The 19,987-nt window shown below is 44.1% G+C and overlaps 1 protein-coding gene across 1 annotated transcript; it reads right to left on the reverse strand.

The window, feature by feature from the left end:
- Positions 1–1,374: 1,374 nt before the first annotated feature.
- Positions 1,375–18,875, reverse strand: LOC311120018 (tandem C2 domains nuclear protein-like; the record flags this gene model as incomplete). The annotated part of the gene is made up of 7 exons (XM_084194653.1): positions 1,375–1,566; positions 3,132–3,248; positions 4,695–4,804; positions 11,205–11,286; positions 12,213–12,301; positions 17,810–17,986; positions 18,812–18,875. Coding segments are annotated over 7 exons (831 nt in total), but the record flags the coding sequence as incomplete, so codon positions are not given.
- Positions 18,876–19,987: the final 1,112 nt, after the last annotated feature.

Below are 19,987 nucleotides of genomic sequence, written 5' to 3' on the forward strand. Positions count from 1 at the left end.
CTGTAGTGAGGCAGCTTGATGTACCAGTACACCCCCTGGACAGGACACTAGTCTATCTCCTGTTTCTGTAGTGAGGCAGCTTGATGTACAAGTACGTCCCCTGGACAGCACACTAGTCTATCTCCTGTTTCTGTAGTGAGACAGCTTGATGTACAGTACACCCCCTGGACAGGACACTAGTCTATCTCCTGTTTCTATAATGAGACAGCTTGATGTACCAGTACACCCCCTGGACAGGACACTAGTCTATCTCCTGTTTCTATAATGAGACAGCTTGATGTACAGTACACCCCCTGGACAGGACGCTAGTCTATCTCCTGTTTCTGTAGTGAGGCAGCTTGATGTCCAAGTACACCCCCTGGACAGGACGCTAGTCTATCTCCTGTTTCTGTAGTGAGGCAGCTTGATGTACAAGTACGTCCCCTGGACAGGACACTAGTCTATCTCCTGTTTCTGTAGTGAGGCAGCTTGATGTACAAGTACGTCCCCTGGACAGCACACTAGTCTATCTCCTGTTTCTGTAGTGAGACAGCTTGATGTACAGTACACCCCCTGGACAGGACACTAGTCTATCTCCTGTTTCTATAATGAGACAGCTTGATGTACCAGTACACCCCCTGGACAGGACACTAGTCTATCTCCTGTTTCTATAATGAGACAGCTTGATGTACAGTACACCCCCTGGACAGGACGCTAGTCTATCTCCTGTTTCTGTAGTGAGGCAGCTTGATGTCCAAGTACACCCCCTGGACAGGACGCTAGTCTATCTCCTGTTTCTGTAGTGCGGCAGCTTGATGTACAAGTACACCCCCTGGACAGGACACTAGTCTATCTCCTGTTTATGTAGTGTTAGGCAGCTTGATGTCCAAGTACGTCCCCTGGACAGGACGCTAGTCTATCACAGGGCCTTACCCCCAATTCATCTCTTTAATGCTGAGTGCCAAACAGGAACGCATTGGGTCCCATTTTTAGAGTCTTTGGTGTAGCGGTAAAGAGGCTATTCAACAACCGGAGTGTTCGAATCCCGGTCTGACAGTAAAAATCTGGCGGGAAGTGAGCTGGCAACCGGAGGGTTGCTGGTATCAAATCCTAGATGCCGTTGCCTGCCGTTGTGCCCTTGAGCAAGGCACTTAACCCCCCCCCCCCCCGCACCTCTCCAAAACCTGTACGTGTGTGTATGTGTGTCTTTCGGAGGGGTTGGGTTAAAAGCGGAAGTCACAATCGACCAATAACGTGAACTTAATCTTAATGACTCGGGCCGGGGATCGAACTCCACAACCTTCCAATCTCAGGACGGACACTAACGACAAGGCCACGGAGTTGGAATGTACATTCTAGTCTGTCTATTTCTATGCTGTATAAATCCACACTCACAGGGGTCTTGGAGGGGGGGCTGAGCTCCATCCAGTGCTGTGCCTCCTCAGGGCCCAGCTGTCTGAGGGAGAGGACACACTCTGCCACCGTCCTCTTCCTGGGGTGGTGGGTCTGCAGCCGGAGGACCAGACCACTGCAACGCAGCTGTTGCAGCCGCAACGCAAACACAAAGGTCTCCATGAAGACTGTGTCCTAGGAGGGAGGGAGGGAGGGAGGGAGGGAGGGAGGGAGGGAGGGAGGGAGGGAGGGAGGGAGGCAGGCAGGGAGGGAGGGAGGGAGGGAGGGAGGGAGGGAGGGAGGGAGGGAGGGAGGCAGGGAGGGAGGGAGGGAGGGAGGGAGGGAGGGAGGGAGGCAGGCAGGCAGGGAGGGAGGGAGGGAGGGAGGGAGGGAGGGAGGGAGGGAGGGAGGGAGGGAGGGATGGAGGGAGGGAGGGAGGGAGGGAGGGAGGGAGGGAGGCAGGCAGGCAGGCAGGCAGGCAGGCAGGCAGGCAGGCAGGCAGGCAGGCAGGCAGGCAGGGAGGGAGGGAGGGAGGGAGGGAGGGAGGGAGGGAGGGAGCAGAGAAAGAAGATAAGAGTTCTATTCAATCCACATCGCGGAAGTTAAACTTTACAGTGTGATTGAAATTTAAAGGCAAATGTTCCTGCTTTAGCGGAGACTGCATTCATGGTAAACGCTGCATATGTCGGCTCAATCTGAAATTACATTTACATTTATATTGTGGAATCTGTAAAGCTTGAACAGAGCCCTTATACGGTAGTCCACTCTGGCTCTGTCTGGTAGTCCGCTATCAGAGAATCACTTTGTTTCTTGACTTACTTACCCACTTCCTTGTAGCTCCTAGTGGAGCGAAGAGCCTCAACAGTGCAAATGAATGAACCCCGTTGTCCCTTAGATTCCCTGGGGTATGTCACTGTATTCACTGGCACAAACTAATTCCAGGCCAAATAAATCAGTCAGACTTTTCAGGCCTGCAACAGCTCAACAACAGAAAAACACTGTGCCAGAAGAGAGGCTAAACGTCGGTGAGAACTACAGCCAGCGACGTGGTCAAGGAATATTAGAGCTCTGAGGAGATCTCTCTCTATCTTCCTTGGCAGTGGTCAGGTCTGGGCCCCTACCCACAATGCCTCTTAGAGTAGGCGCGCTGATTTTTTTATTGATTTTTTTAACCCTTATGCTGCTGGCAGTGATCTAGGATCTGTCCATATAATCTTATTAATTTTGATCTAAAAGGCAAAACTGATCCCAGAACAGCACTCCTACTCTGAGACACTTTGTGGATACAGGCCCTGAGCAGGTAATGTAATGCCCAGGGGAATGATATCAGCTGCCAGAGAGAATTACCTTTCCTCTCTATCAAACAGAGCACCAATGTCTAGAATGGGAGTCAGAACTGCTACTTGGATTGGATGTGAAGCTATTAGATAACTGACCATCAGTGGTCCAGTGTTTTAGATAGGTGAGGTGATGCTGGAGTAGCCTGGTTCCAGATCTCTTTGTGCCTTCTTCTTTTCAACTCCCAAGGTCATTGCATGTTTAGGAGTTTGCTATAGGCCTACAACACAAGCAGGTATGGGACCACCAGGCTGATGCTAGTCTATCTAGATGTGATTGGAGTTGTACAGTACATAGAGTTACCTGGTGCCAGATCTGTTTGTGTTGTCTTTCCTACATCACTGATCATAGGAGTTGGTATGACAGCACAAACAGATCTGGTACCAGGCTAAGATGTGGTTGGGATGCGCTAAATAACTTACCGGAGAGCCTTCCTTCACGGAGCTCTTGAACTGTACTGGTTTGGTCATAGTGATGATGCCTTTAAAGCCAATCTTCTGCTGCTCACTGCTGTCCTGAGCGAGGGACACATCCTTACACTGAGAGAAGGAGAGGAAGAAGAATTGGAGGTGTGGCTACATAGTTGGAGGTGTGGCTACAGAGTTAGAGGTGTGGCTACAGGGTTAGAGGTGTGGCTACATAGTTGGGGGTGTGGCTACAGAGTTAGAGGTCTGGCTACAGAGTTAGAGGTGTGGCTACAGAGTTGGGGGGGGGGGTGGCTACATAGTTGGAGGTGTGGCTACAGAGTTGGGGGTGTGGCTACATAGTTGGAGGTGTGGCTACAGAGTTAGAGGTGTGGCTACAGAGTTGGGGGGTGGCTACATAGTTGGAGGTGTGGCTACAGAGTTGGGTGTGTGGCTACATAGTTGGAGGTGTGGCTACAGAGTTGGAGGTGTGGCTACAGAGTTGGAGGTGTGGCTACATATTTGCGGGGGTGGCTACATAGTTGGAGGTGTGGCTACAGAGTTGGAGGAGTGGCTACATAGTTGGAGGTGTGGCTACAGAGTTGGAGGTGTGGCTACAAAGTTAGAGGTGTGGCTACAGAGTTGGGGGGTGGCTACATAGTTGGAGGTGTGGCTACATAGTTGGGGGGTGGCTACATAGTTGGGGGGTGGCTACAAAGTTAGAGGTGTGGCTACAGAGTTGGGGGGGTGGCTACAGAGTTGGAGGTGTGGCTACAGAGTTGGAGGAGTGGCTACATAGTTGGGGGGGTGGCTACATAGTTGGAGGTGTGGCTACAGAGTTGGAGGAGTGGCTACATAGTTGGAGGTGTGGCTACAGAGTTGGAGGTGTGGCTACAAAGTTAGAGGTGTGGCTACAGAGTTGGGGGGGTGGCTACATAGTTGGGGGGTGGCTACATAGTTGGGGGGTGGCTACAGAGTTGGGGGGGTGGCTACAGAGTTGGGGGTGTGGCTACAGAGTTTGAGGTGTGGCTACATAGTAAGAGGGCTGGCTAGGTATCATAGTGTATTTATTATACAGGGACTTGTGTCTCATGTCATTTATTTGCTAGTGTATCTACGCTGTTTTAGTTCTGTTATATGATCAGATGACTGTGACCCTTTAAAGTTTTGTTTGGAACGGAAATTGTTGTTCATCATTACTAGTGAGTAACCTCTCAGAAGTTAGGGCGGCAGGTAGCTTAGTGGTTAAGAGCGTTGTGCCAGTAACCGAAAGGTCGCTGGTTCTAATCCCCGAGCCGACTAGGTGAAAAATCTGTCGATGTGCCCTTAAGCAAGGCACTTAACCCTAATTGCTGATGTAAGTCGCTCTGGATAAGAGCGTCTGCTAAATGACTAAAAATGTAAAAAAATTAACAGAGCAGTGACTTGTGAAGAGAGAGGAGATATTGAGATGGAGTTTCTGGGTCCTGGTTTCTGTTCCAACAGTCTGAGACAGAGGCCCCATTCAGCCAGGTACAATGGGCCCTTTAGCCCCCCAATCCCCCCCCCATCCTCACCCCTCCTCCCGGCCTGTAACCGTACCTGTACCAACGTGATCCACACCTGCTCCAGGGCCTCTTGGTAACTCAGCCGGACACACACCTTCCCCAGATCTCTCTGCCATCTCTCATCCCCTGACAACGTGATGGACTCTACAAGACAAGCACACAGAGACATACGTTAGCTCAATGGAAAACACAACGTTGTAACCCACACTCTAAGAAAAAAAAAGGTTCCAAAAGGTTTCCTCGGCTGTCCCCATATTAGAACCCTTTTTGGTTCCAGGTAGAACCCTCTGTGGAAAGGGTTCTACATTGAACCCAAAAAGCGTTCTTTAAAGGGTTCTCCTATGGGGACAGCCGAATAACCCTTTTTGGTTCTAGATAGCACTTTTTTTTCTAAGGGTAAGCTATATATTTTTATTTTATTTAACCAGGTAAGTTGACTGAGAACACATTCTCATTGACAGCAACGGCCTGGGGAATAGTTACAGGGGGGGAGGAGATGAATGAGCCAATTGGAAGCTGGAGATGATTTGGTGACCATGATTGTATGAGTGAACGGAAATCTTAACACTACAGCATACAATGACATTCTAGACGATTCTGTGCTTTCAACGTTGTGGCAACAGTTTGGGGAAGGCCCTTTCCTGTTTCCGCATGATAATTCCCCCGTGCACAAAGTAAGGTCCATACAGAGAGGTTTTTTTTAGATCGGTGTGGAAGAACTTGACTGGCCTGCACAGAGCCCTGACCTCAACCCCATCGAACACCTTTGGGATGAATTGGAACGCCGACTGCGAGCCAGGCCTAATCGCCCAACATCAGTGGATCACTAATGCTCTTGTGACAGAATGGAAGCAAGTCCCTGCAGCAATGTTCCAACATCTAGTGGAAAGCCTTCCCAGAAGAGTGGAGGCTGTTATAGCAGCAAAGGGGGGACCAACTCCATATTAATGCCCATGATTTTGGAATGAGATGTTCATGTAGTGTATATACAAGCAATTTGTTTGTACACAAGTCAACACTTTGTTACAGTGAGAAACAAGCTGCCTGCCTGTCTAGCTGGGGAAATGTCTAGAAACAAGCTGCCTGCCCGTCTAGCTGGGGAAATGTCTAGAAACAAGCTGCCTGCCCGTCTAGCTGGGGAAATGTCTAGAAACAAGCTGCCTGCCTCTCTAGCTGGGGAAATGTCTAGAAACAAGCTGCCTGCCTGTCTAGCTGGGGAAATGTCTAGAAACAAGCTGCCCGCCTGTCTAGCTGGGGAAATGTCTAGAAACAAGCTGCCTGCCCGTCTAGCTGGGGAAATGTCTAGAAACAAGCTGCCTGCCTGTCTAGCTGGGGAAATGTCTAGAAACAAGCTGCCTGCCTCTCTAGCTGGGGAAATGTCTAGAAACAAGCTGCCTGCCTGTCTAGCTGGGGAAATGTCTAGAAACAAGCTGCCTGCCTCTCTAGCTGGGGAAATGTCTAGAAACAAGCTGCCTGCCCGTCTAGCTGGGGAAATGTCTGTCTTTATGTTGAGAGTCCACAGTGTTATCTAAGCATTGGAATGCTGCCGACCCTGGAGCGACCGACTAGACCGACCTATGTGAAAACATTTGGAAGTAATTACTGTGTCTTCCATTTCACGATTTCTCAATACTGAGCAGGCAGAGCAGAATGATCTCAAGCGCAACATCTCTAAATGCAATCGCGTGTTAAAAACAGTTTTGGTGTATGATTTAAAAGAGCTACTATTTTTATTTCTCAACTGGTCATTGAAGTGGCCTCCCATTCACCATTCAAATGCAGGCAACAGGCTATCAGCGCCTCACCCATCACTTTACAATGTGAGCTGGAGACAGTACTCATTTTGAAAACATACTTAATTGTTTAAAACCTGAATGTTTTATTTCATATTATGAGGCATGTCTTACCTTGCTTCAAAGTAGCCTTTAGGCAAAATCCAACCATGGAAACTTGGAGACAATTATTTTATAAAGACTTCATAGGTGGCGCGTGAGTTTCAAGTTTGGGGAAGCTTACAATTTATCCTACCGTTTCTACATGGCAGTTATGATTTTCATATGCACATTTGCGTAGAACAGTTTAATTTCAATAATAACATTTTTTACATTTTTTTGTATTTTTAGTCATTTAGCAGACGCTCTTATTCAGAGCGACTTACAGTAAGTGAGTGCATACATTACATGTTTTTTTGTTTTGTGTTTTTTGTTATTTTTTATAGTATATATATATATTTTTTATATATATATTTTTTTTCTTTATACTGGAAATGAACCCACAACCCTGGCGTTGCAAACGCCATGCTCTACCAACTGAGCTACATTTCTGCCGGCCATTCCCTCCCCTACCCTGGACGACGCTGGGCCAATTGTGCGCCGCCCCATGGGTCTCCCGGCTAAAGAAATGAGCGCATGGAACTCACAGCCTATAGGCCAATGCAGCAGTAGGCCTATAACTTCCATTGCTCTTTCACACCGAGGATTGGTGATTATCGTAGGGGAGATTGCTGGAAAGATTTTTCAAATAGCTTACTATGAGGAACTATATATTTTTTAATAGTATCATTCGCAAAAAAACACTTTACTACATTTCCAAGCAGCAGGCCAGGTAGGGTACTATGTGGTAACTGCCCCCCCTCCCCTGTAATTCACATTAAGACCATAAGATGTCACCAAATTATTTCCCCAACACTTTCCCTGGCTTCCACTGCTATTGCTCAACAAAACATTTCCTCTGTGTCATCACAACTTTTGGAGATATTACAACAAAACGATTTTGTGGTAAGTTGATCAAATTTTTTGAAATTTTGAAAAAGTTGTAGGTATATTCTAATGACGTAGATCTATAATTGTTTTTTTTTTAAATATACAAGTAGGAAAGCCTTAAGATAAATAATCCACATGTTTAGAGAGAAAAATGTAGATCATTTTTAGTAAAGTAGTAATATGTTGGATGAGTGTGTTGGGGCCCCTGGGGGGTAGATACCACTTTATGGTTATGAATGTGTTTCTACCCGTCGTTTAGACAATGACTGGCCCAGTTAGCACTCGTTTATGCTAACTTGCTATCTAGCAACTTCACTAGCAGTAAATGCTAGCCAGCTAGCTAGTTAGCATAAGCTGCTAGGATTGCTAGCTAGCAACCTTACTACCAGATCGTCTGAGGTCAAATGCATTAAAAAGCTAGTGTAACATAACTGCAGTTCTAAATGTTTCAACTAGTGACTGATAGCTTTACAGTTAATGTTACTTTATAGCCTTTTAGCTATTTCACACAGCATTTTATGTCATATAGCTAGATAGCTAGCTACGTTTTTAAGAGAGAGCTTTTCAGTTGGCATCTCCCCCCCCCCCCCCCCTGTTTTCAGTCACAGGTGGGGGCTGGGTTAGGTGTGAGCAGTGAAGGAGGTGGACTCATGAGTTGTGCTCCAGTTTGACTGGAGATAGCTTTATTTATGACCTATGTACAAATTAGAATTGTGCAATAGCATAGCAGAGCATAAGAGAATTCACACATCAATGTTACACTGAGTTAATTAGTTAAGTTATTGTTATTAAATGTTATATTCCAATGTTATTTACTGTTATTAGTTATATCCCATTCCAATTATAATTTTTTGTATGAATTAAAAACAACTATTGAAAACCTTTTGCTCCTGAATGTCATTTTAAAGACTGCTGGGATTTAAAATCTTGCATTATTCAAATATTATTTAGTGCAATTGTATGGAAAAGGAACAACAAAGAAAGAACAAAGAAAATTAATGTGCAGATGAGTTAAAAAGAGGGACTTTACATCAAATCTCCTCATAGTGCAGATATTAATGGTAACATGTGAAACACCATTTCCCCCCCATATTTTATTTAAATAATTAAAATAAGACAACTCGACTTAGCTTTGAAGTATTACTTATTCGTGGTCCTCTGTAGCTCAGCTGGTAGAGCACGGCGCTTGTAACGCTAAGGTAGTGGGTTCGATCCCCGGGACCACCCATACACAAAAATGTATGCACGCACGACTAAGTCGCTTTGGATAAAAGCGTCTGCTAAATGGCATATTATTATTATTATTATTATTATTAAAGAAATTCTAAATAAAACGGATTAAATGGATTTTAACACACTTGTGTGAAACCCTATGCCATAATCTTCTACCGGGGTAACTGGCACCCCCGGTTACCCCGGTACTTTAAAAAAAACGCCCCTTTTCTAAAAACAACATTTCATGAAATAACAAAAAAAGGGTAAACTGTAGCCATTTATTTCCCTTTATAGTTTATTCGCCTAAGCATGACCATCCACATACTATTTTTGTTCTCCAAATGTTGCTTTTTTGTCAGCAATTAGACATTGTTCATAGGGGGGGGCTAGTTACCCCCTAGTACCCTACTTCTATGCATGCTCAGGACCACATGCTCCCTCAACATTATCAGGACAGAAAAATCTGAGATGTGCTCATTGCTCACATTGAGCAGTCCATACAGAAGTCTATGAAAAAATGGACAAATCTCATAACTGATGGTTATGAAATAAACCAAAACTTGTTTCTGACAAGTGTAGAAGGTTGTGACCTCTGCAAACAACGTTTCCGCTCCGAGAATGAGAACGGTAAATTACTGCAATTAATACATGCATTAACATAAATGAATGTAACCAAATGACGGGGATTAACGGTACATTTACTACTGGTGACATATTTAAATGGGGAATTTATAAATAAATAAAAAATCTAAGGGCAAACAATTCACACAATTTAACAATGAATGCGCAAGAATTGGCGGGAGACGGCTGAGCCATTCTGGAGAGAGACTGGCCCGTGTCTTCGCCACACACCCCTTGTTGTCTCAACATTTTGAATGTTCCTGAAGACACATTATCTTCACACATATTTAAGATGCTTTTCACTGACAGCAACAACTCAGTAATCAGATAGACCTATCACCACGCGCGCTGCCCAAATTCAAAAGAAGATTCTGGATTCCTATGTGGCTAAGTCTTGCTTTCTGGTTAAGTATTTTTAATGATTTAATTTATTTCTGTATAGACAGGAGTAATTATATAATTTCAGCAAATGTATTTTCATATCTATTGGACCCACCGCTATGACATTTCTCTCCTGTTTTACACTCTCAGAAAAAAAAAAGGTTCTATCTAGAACCTGAAATGGTCCTTTGGCTGTTCCCATAGGAGAACCCTTTGAAGAACCCTTTTTGGTTCCAGGTAGAACACTTTTGGGTTTCATGTAAAACCCTTTCCACAGAGGGTTCTAGATGGAACCCAAAATAGTTATACCGGGAACCAAAAAGGGTTCTACCTGGATCTAAAAGGGGTTCTTCTATGGGAACAGCCGAAGAAACCTTTTGGAGAAAAAAAATTCTACAAGCGTGTTGGTTTTCATATCAACTTTCTTTCGTTGTCCAGAAGCCAAATGCACAATCCTAGTCATATTAGCAACCCATCCTAGTCATATTAGCAACCCATCCTAGTCATATTAGCAACCCGTCCTAGTCATATTAGCAACCCATCCTAGTCATATTAGCAACCCATCCTAGTCATATTAGCATCCCATCCTAGTCATATTAGCAACCCATCCTAGTCATATTAGCAACCCATCCTAGTCATATTAGCATCCCATCCTAGTGATATTAGCATCCCATCCTAGTCATATTAGCATCCCATCCTAGTGATATTAGCATCCCATCCTAGTCATATTAGCAACCCATCCTAGTCATATTAGCATCCCATCCTAGTCATATTAGCATCCCATCCTAGTCATATTAGCAACCCATCCTAGTCATATTAGCAACCCATCCTAGTCATATTAGCAACCCATCCTAGTTGTTGCATATTTAGATTCCCCCTCTTACATTTCTAACAGAGATTGTCATCTGTCTAATATGGAACCGCTAACACGTGCGCTGTTTAGAATGGGGTTTTCCCTGGTGCGCTGTTTAAATGGTGTTTTCCCAGGTGCGCTGTTTAGAATGGTGTTTGCCAAGGTGCGCTGTTTAAATGGTGTTTTCCCAGGTGCGCTGTTTAGAATGGTGTTTTCCCAGGTGCGCTGTTTAGAATGGTGTTTGCCAAGGTGCGCTGTTTAGAATGGTGTTTGCCAAGGTGCGCTGTTTAGAATGGTGTTTTGCCCAGGTGCGCTGTTTAGAATGGTGTTTTGCCCAGGTGCTCTGTTTAGAATGGTGTTTGCCAAGGTGCGCTGTTTAGAATGGTGTTTGCCAAGGTGCGCTGTTTAGAATGGTGTTATCCCGCAAATTGCATTTTGGCAAATGTTTGAAAATGAAGTTGTATTGGCTGCTTCATTACATGAGTTGCATGTTCTGTTAAGATGCATTGCCATAATCTAAATGTGATTTCTGTCATTCTGAGCACCGTGTGTGGACGCCCTAATGAGTTATGCACCCAATGCATATGGGTCCGGTAAATTTCTCAAATGGTGGCTAAATTAAAATCTCCCCGGTCACGTTGTCCGGCGCCACATTTTCCTAACGGAAACCCTGGTGTGTGTGTGTGTGTGTGTGTGTGTGTGTAATGGTTACCAAGGCTACGGCTGCTCTCCAGTAACTCCGTCTTCGAGGATGACGCACTGCTGCTCTGGACACTGGACACACGGTCGTAACGCTGCATCAGGACAAACAAACACAATGTGTTAGACAATAGACACGCTGTCGCAACAAACACAGCGACAACATTGTGTGCGTGACATCAAGGCAAAGTCAACAGGACATGAACAGGATGCTCAAACAGCCTCTGTATTATTATGTACCGGTATGCACGATTACACTACACTAAACTACACAGCAACAGCTGTAGAGGTAGTTTCCCCCAATAAGGCATTATGAAAACAATACGACACACTAAGAACAGCCAAAGACTCTAATCACAAAGTTCTGGCCAGGATAAACCAGGTACAATATACATCCCAAATGGCAGCCTATTTCCTTTATAGTGCACTTCTTTTGACCATGGCCCATAGGTCACTATAAAGGCAATAGAATGCAATTTGGGACGTAAGTCCAGGAGTAACATCTGTTCAGACTGAAACACATGCAGCTCTGAAGTTTATAACGTTATTTATCACGAGGTTCTGTACGAGAGATTGTAATGTTTATTGTGGTTTTGGGCGAGACATGAGACGGAGTATTCATGACGACTTCACTATCGATATATATATACCTGGTAACAAATGGGTTGTTAATGACAAGCGGATACGATGCAATACAACACGATATCCCTTATATCACTAATACAGCTAAGAGAACCCCACCCACCCAGACAGCCCTAACCAAACCCTTTGTAATACACTACATATAACTGTAATTGATTACCACGTCATTCAACACAATTAACAGAGATTTGCACCGTCTTTTACAGACAGGGAGTTGAGTAACGGTCAATGAAAACATTGACAGTACAAGAGACGCACAATGACTTAAGAGGACAGAAATATGTATGGCAGCTCATTGGTGGATTTAGGCTTGGTTTACAGGGGCGGTGCTGAGTTAAATAATACAGGTGTTTGGTTATTACATAAACATAAACCTCACCTGTATGTGGCTGTGAGGGCTGGAGTTGGACAGATCAAACATGGATTTGCTCAGACTCTGTCTTCCAGTCTTCATATCCCCACCTGAAAGCCAAGCAAACCAAGAGGATTTATCCCAACGTGAAAGTCAAGCAAACAGTTACTAAGACACAGGAACATCTAGATTATGCAATGTCAACCTTTCTTAGAGTGATAATTTTCTATTTAATTTTTCTGATATTCTAGTTACACACCTGATTCAGAGGTCCTGGTCTCTCCTCGCGCTAAAATAATGTAAAGGGTACATATTCGCAAACTGTCGAACATTTGGAAAAATCCAAAACGGAAGATGCAAAACAGTACCTAGGGTTCCATCCAATTGGCGACAGATCTTCAAGCGAATATTCAAAAATCTGCATAAAGAATATATGCGAATTTTCCCACCAGTGGTGTTTCCACCAAGCCGCCTTGTTGCAGATAAAAAATAATAATTGCGTGATATAGTGAACATTTTACTTTTTTGCTTAAGTTTTTATGTACCGATTTTTTGTTTTTTCAACTCTACGGATAGTTTTGTCACAAAAACTGTTGCGTTAAATAGAAATTGTGCCTACTCTGGTCTTGCGCTCTAGACAACAACTCGGAGATGAAGGTAGTCTAAATGATGAGATTATTATGGTCAGAGCAATAATATTTTTCTTTGTCAAACTGCAGTCAAGGCAAGCATCGATCATCATGTCACCAGAATCAGACCCTCAACATTTATTGGAAATGAGCATCAAGCTCATACCGTGCACATTATTACAGTACAGGGTTAGTGTTAGATTTTTTTTAAAACACCCCCCTCCCCAACGTAAAAAATATTTGACATGACCCTCCCCTTGTACTGTAAAAAACTAAGTGCACACCCTCCCATCTCATAAAAATAACTCAAAAACAATGATTACCACCACAAATAACAACAACTGTAGTAACCCTGTGTTTATAAACGTGGATATAGACTTGACCACTTCAGCATGGTTTTGTGGCACAGTCGATGCCACGCAGAGCTAACGGGACAGAAGTTGAGGGTTCACGGACCACCGCGGACGACCTCACCTTCCCTGCCTGTCTCATTACACTACGATCAGAGCCGGCTGCAGACAATGATCAACCAGTGCGAAATCAGATGTAACATTTTGATGCTATATTTATAATTATTTATAACGATTTTCCACCGACAGGTTTCTGTGGCAATGCACCACACACAACCAATAAACGACCATTAACCGATTACCAACTTCGAGCGCTTCATCATGGTTTGTGGGTGATTTCTATGTGGAGAAATAACAAGGGCACTGACAGCTGTCAGTGTAGCTAGCTAGCATGCTAACCTTATCTAGCTAACTAATGTTAGCTGTTGTTGCTACACCTTATTCAAAAGCTTTGCCAGCTAGGCTATGGCTGTTTCTGGAGCTGCATTTGTCATAAGCATGCAGGGGAAACTTCACCACAGATGGATTGTCTTTGACATCTATTGTTATATCCAAAGTTTTGGCATCTTCCATAAATTGTGACCATGAATTTGCCATAGAAACAGAAAGAATAAGATGAAGCTCTGGTAATATTCATCTTGGGGAGGTGTTCCAAACTCAAATCAAATCAAATTGTATTTGTCACATGCGCTGAATACAACAGGTATTACCTTACCTTGAAATGCTTACTTACAAGCCCTTAACCAACAACGCAGTTCAAGAAAGAGTGAAGAAAATATTGACTAAATAAACTAAAGTAAAAAATACAATAAAAAGTAACACAATAAAATAACAATAATGAGGCTATATACAGGGGGTACCGGTACCGAGTCAATGGGCTGGGGTACAGGTTAGTCCAGGTAATAGTACATGTAGGTAGGGGTAAAGTGACTATGCATAGATAATAAACAATGAATAGCAGCAGTGTAAAAACAAAGGGAGGGGGGCGGCATTTGATTCAATGTAAATAGTCTGGGCGGCCATTTGATTAATTGTTCAGCAGTCTTATGGCTTGGGGGTAGAACCTGTTAAGGAGAATTTTGGTTCTAGACTTGGTGCTCCGGTACCGCTTGCCATGCGGTAGCAGAGAAAACAGTCTATGACTTGGGTGACTGGAGTCTTTGACAATTTTTTGGGCCTTCCTCTGACACCGCCTAGTATATAGGTCCTGGATGGCAGTACAGTGATGTACTGGGCCGCATTACCTTCTGTAGCGCCTTACGGTCAGATACCAGGCGGTGATGCAACCGGTCAGGATGCTCTCGATGGTGCAGCTGTAGAACGTTTTGAGGATCTGGGGACCCATGCCAAATCTTTTCAGTCTCCTGAGGGGGAAAAGGTGTTGTCGACTGTCTTGGTGTGTTTGGACCATGATAGGTCATTGGTGATGTGGACACCAAGGAACTTGAAACTCTCGACCCGCTCCACTACAGCCCTGTCGATGTTAATGGGGGCCTGTTCAGCCTGCCTTTTCCTGTAGTCCACGATCATCTCCTTTGTCTTGCTCACATTGAGGGAGAGGTTGTTGTCCTGGCACCACACTGCCAGGTCGCTGACCTCCTCCCTATAGGCTGTCACATCGTTGTCTGTGATCAGGCCTACCACTGTTGTGTCGTCAGCAAACTTAATGATGGTGTTGGAGTCGTGTTTGTCCACGCAGTCATGGGTGAACAGGGAGTACAGGAGGGGACTAAGCACACACCTCTGAGGGGCCCCAGTGTTGAAGTCCAGGATCCAGTTGCAGAGGGAGGTGTTTAGTCCCAGGGTCCTTAGCTTAGTGATGAGCTTTGTGGGCACTATGGTGTTGAACACTGAGCTGTAGTCAATGAACAGCATTCTCACGTAGGTGTTCCTTTTGTCCAGGTGGGAAGGGGCAGTGTGGAGTGCGATTGAGATTGCGTCATCTGTGGATCTGTTGGGGCGGTATGCGAATTGTAGTGTATCTAGGGTTTATGGGATAATGGTGTTGATGTGAGCCATGACCAGCCTTTCAAAGCACTTCATGGCTACAGACGTGAGTGCTACGGGTCGGAGGTCATTTAGGCAGGTTACCTTCGCTTCCTTGGGCACAGGGACTATGGTGGTCTGCTTGAAACATGTAGGTATTACAGACTCGGTCAGGGAGAGGTTGAAAATGTCAGTGAAGACACTTGCATTTAGCTCGTTTGGTAGGCTCACGTCACTGGGCAGCTCATGGCTGGGTTTCCCTTTGTAGTCCGTAATGCAATCATATCACACGCAATTTTACCATTTATAAAATGGTCATATACACTGAGTGTACAAAACATTATGAACACCTTCGACAAATATTTCGGCTATATTGAAGCGTTAGGTTAGGTTCTAGGTCGAGGAATAGCCACTCGGATCAGAAAAGAGGCAGAACGCACGTTAAGCTTTCCTGAATAACTGGGCCTGCTGGAAGCATAGGCCCATGTGGCTACGCTATATAGGAGGACTTGGGAGAATGATGATCTGCAACAGACAGCGCATCAGTATCAGAAGTAAAAAATACAGCCAGACTTACCTGCCACTGTGCCTTTCTAGACCATATAAACTGTCCAGAGTAGGACCCACAACTGATCCACATGGAATTTTCACTGCAGTTTACAGCCTAGAGTAGAATTGTACTCAATTGTACTCACTTGAAAACAATAATGCAATGATTCATTGCATTGTGGTGCTGTAGGCTAGAGAAGGATAGTTTTACTGTCCCTAAGGCCATACAAATGTCATTAACTGTATAGGGGATTTATTCTTTGGAAAAGTGAGTCGAGCCAGCGAAAAAAAAAAAGCTGTACCCCTTGTAATAATACTAAACAACTTTTGTACAACACCTAGCGACCTCACCAAGAGATGTTAGCCTTTTGGTATTGTAGCGAACGGTGGGGCAGGGAATACAACTCTGGTCTCTGGCGAGAAAGACAGACACCTTACGCATCGTGCCAATAGGGTTAACCCACTTGCTGGGAATTGTAACGTGGCTCATATAGCAAGGTTTGCTACACTGCCCCCTACGTACTTGAAGGCACGTCCCTGTGCTTCGACTACTCAGCCCCCTAGCACGTCCAAGCCGTGTGTTCCGATGGCCGCCATCCCACTTCTGACACCAATGTAGCAAACGGCAGGACAAGGAAGGGAAATCGGGTCACTGGCGTGAAAGGCAAACACCCTATGCATTTACAGTAAATTACATCTGTATGGCCTAAACTAGATCAATAGGGAAGCTTTTTGTGTCTCATGTCTTGACTGTTCTTTCATGCTAAATGATGCACCTGGCCTCTCCACTGCACCTGTGGTATGATTGCTAGTTAACCTATTGCAGATCTGGACCTGTGGTATGATTGCCAGTTAACCTATTGCAGATCTGGACCTGTGGTATGATTGCTACTTAACTTATTGCAGATCTGGACCTGTGGTATGATTGCTAGTTAACCTGTTGCAGATCTGGACCTGTGGTATGATTGCTACTTAACTTATTGCAGATCTGGACCTGTGGTATGATTGCTACTTAACCTATTGCAGATCTGGACCTGTGGTGTGATTGATAGTTAACCTATTGCAGATCTGGACCTGTGGTATGATTGCTAGTTAACCTATTGCAGATCTGGACCTGTGGTATGATTGCTACTTAACCTATTGCAGATCTGGACCTGTGGTATGATTGCTAGTTAACCTATTGCAGATCTGGACAAACGATCCATCTACCACTAATCTCACTATGGATAGAGGGTATGATAGAGTGGACTGGATACTAGGATAGAGGGTATGATAGAGTGGACTGGATACTAGGATAGAGGGTATGATAGAGTGGACTGGATACTAGGATAGAGGGTATGATAGAGTGGACTGGATACTAGGATAGAGGGTATGATAGAGTGGACTGGATACTAGGATAGAGGGTATGATAGAGTGGACTGGATACTAGGATAGAGGGTATGATAGAGTGGACTGGATACTAGGATAGAGGGTATGATAGAGTGGACTGGATACTAGGATAGAGGGTATGATAGAGTGGACTGGATACTAGGATAGAGGGTATGATAGAGTGGACTGGATACTAGGATAGAGGGTATGATAGAGTGGACTGGATACTAGGATAGAGGGTATGATAGAGTGGACTGGATACTAGGATAGAGGGTATGATAGAGTGGACTGGATACTAGGATAGAGGGTATGATAGAGTGGACTGGATACTAGGATAGAGGGTATGATAGAGTGGACTGGATACTAGGATAGAGGGTATGATAGAGTGGACTGGATACTAGGATAGAGGGTATGATAGAGTGGACTGGATACTAAGCGTGCAGAAGAACTAAGTACCAAAACACCTTGATAGGGGAGGTGCCTGCAAGCGGATGAGGAAATGTGGCTATATGGAGGAAATTATCTAGTAAAACATGCAAAATGGGTAATGTAAACAACAACAAAAAATGCACTACCCTCCTGTTCCCAATTTTTTAAAAATCACATAACCCTCCCCAAAGCAAAAAATAAGTTAGAAAACCCTTCCCTATTTTTGGACGAGACCCCATTTTTCGCTCTTAGAAAAGCCCAGACAATGGTGGTTGTAATAAAGACATTGATTGGTTGGTTGATTGGTACATACTGTGTAGCCCTGGTGGATGGTAGCGTGAGCCTGCTAGTTGGATGAACGTGGGGAGGACAAAGGGAACGTCTTTCCCACCCGGGGGGAGTTTAGAGAGGAGATAGTCCTCCGTTACCCCTAGACCCTTCCTGGGGTCACCTGAGATGGCTCTGGCAGGGGGCATCTTCATCATTATCACTACAGAGTAGGACATGAATAGATCAGTTAATATATACTGGACAAAAATATAAACGCTATACGCAACAATTTCAATTATTTTACTGAGTTACAGTTCATTTAAGGAAATCAGTCAATTGAAATAAATAAATTAGGCCCTAATCTATAGGTTTCACATGACTGGGCATAGGCCCACCCACTGGGGAGCCAGGCCCAGCCAATCAGAATGCGTTTTCCCCCACAAAAGGGCTTTATTACAGACAGAAATACTCCTCAGTTTCATCAGCTGTCCGGGTGGCTGATCTCAGACGATCCCACAGGTGAAGAAGCCGGATGTGGAGGTCCTGGGCTGGCGTGGTTACACGTGGTCTGCAGTTGTGAGGCCGGTTGGACGTACTGCCAAATTCTCTAAAACGACGTTGGAGGCGGCTTATGGTAGAGAAATGAACATTCAATTCTCTGGCAACAGCTCTGGTGGACATTCCTGCAGTCAGCATGCCAATTGCATGCTCCCTCAAAACGTGAGACATCTGTGGCATTGTGTTGTGTGACAAAACTTCACATTTTAGAATAGCCTTTTATTGTCCCCGGCACAAGGTGCACCTGTGTAATGATCATGCTGTTTAATCAGCTTCTTGATATGCCACACCAGTTAGGTGGATGGATTATCTTGGCAAAGGAGAAATGCTCACTAACAGGGATGTAAACAAATGTATGCTCAAAATGTGAGAGAAATAAGCTTTTCGTGCGTATGAAACATTTCTGGGATCTTTTATTTCAGCTCATGAAACATGGGACCAACACTTTACATGTTGCATTTATATTTTTGTAAAGTTAACAATTTACCTTGCTGTTTGATTGCCTTGTCCTTGTCTAAGAAGCTTTTGCAGCAGTTCTTGATGCATTCCATTGCGATGCTGTGATACGGTTCCAATCAGAGTCGACAATAAAGCAGAGAGCAACATTAATCACTGGACAGGAGGCAAATTACCTCTGACAGTTTCTCATAATTACATTCTGATTAATTTATAACTGACTCTTTTTTTTTTGACCACAGAATAGTGAAATTAATAGACAGTAGTCAGCTATCGGTCGATCTTATGATGAGAATAGATCAATATCTAGAAAATATTGTACCAGTAAGATTCCTATAACAATAAGCATCTATTATAATATCACAATAACCGGATCAACCAAACAAAACAACTTCTAAATACCTGCAAAGCGGTTATCCCTCCTGGAATAAGCAGAACTTCTATCTTTCTCTAGAGAACAGGTGGAATAGTGGGAAATCTCCAAGGCTGTGTGTTCTGGTAAACCTCCACTGGAACCATAGAATAGTGTTGGGTCCTAGTGCCTTTTAACTACAGTGCTGGTTGGTGTGTCCACACACTTTCTCTCTCTCTCTCTCTCTCCCACACACACTCTCGGTCTCAAGGGGAATGCCCTTCAACAAGACATTCTCGGAATAGCACCACAAGCTTCCTTCTCTGAACAAAGTAAACAATAAACAAGGAGATTCTAAAGTGCTTCCTTAAGAGAGAATACGCAATAGTCTTAAACTTTATCTCTCTATATATGTACAGTGCATTTTTTAGGCTACCCTTATCACAAGTGACCTCATTTGACCACTAATAAAGTTCTTATTCCAAAATACACATGACAGTTATATAACAATAATACATTTGACCAGATATAGCGTTCAGGTCTAGTACAATGTTTTGTCTGACTAGGCTCACTTGTAGAACTAACAGGTTGTTACTGAAGGGGAATGAATTAAATCTGCCAAAGACTTTTAAACAAAAACACAAAATACAAAACAGAACTGACCATTGTTTTTGTTCATGGCAAACGTTGCAAAATTAAACGCATTATCAGAATTAATGTCATACGTTTTACTCAAAAGACAATATTCGACGGAAATGTATCTTGTTCAATCCGTAGTGCATCTGAGGGGCACCGTTGACAAATGATTGTCTCAAAATGTAATATGTGTAACTCTTGATTAGGACACAGTGACGT

The sequence above is a fragment of the Coregonus lavaretus genome (genome assembly GCF_964263955.1).
Source record: "Coregonus lavaretus genome assembly, contig: HAP1_SCAFFOLD_2952, whole genome shotgun sequence".
Lineage (NCBI taxonomy): Eukaryota > Metazoa > Chordata > Actinopteri > Salmoniformes > Salmonidae > Coregonus > Coregonus lavaretus.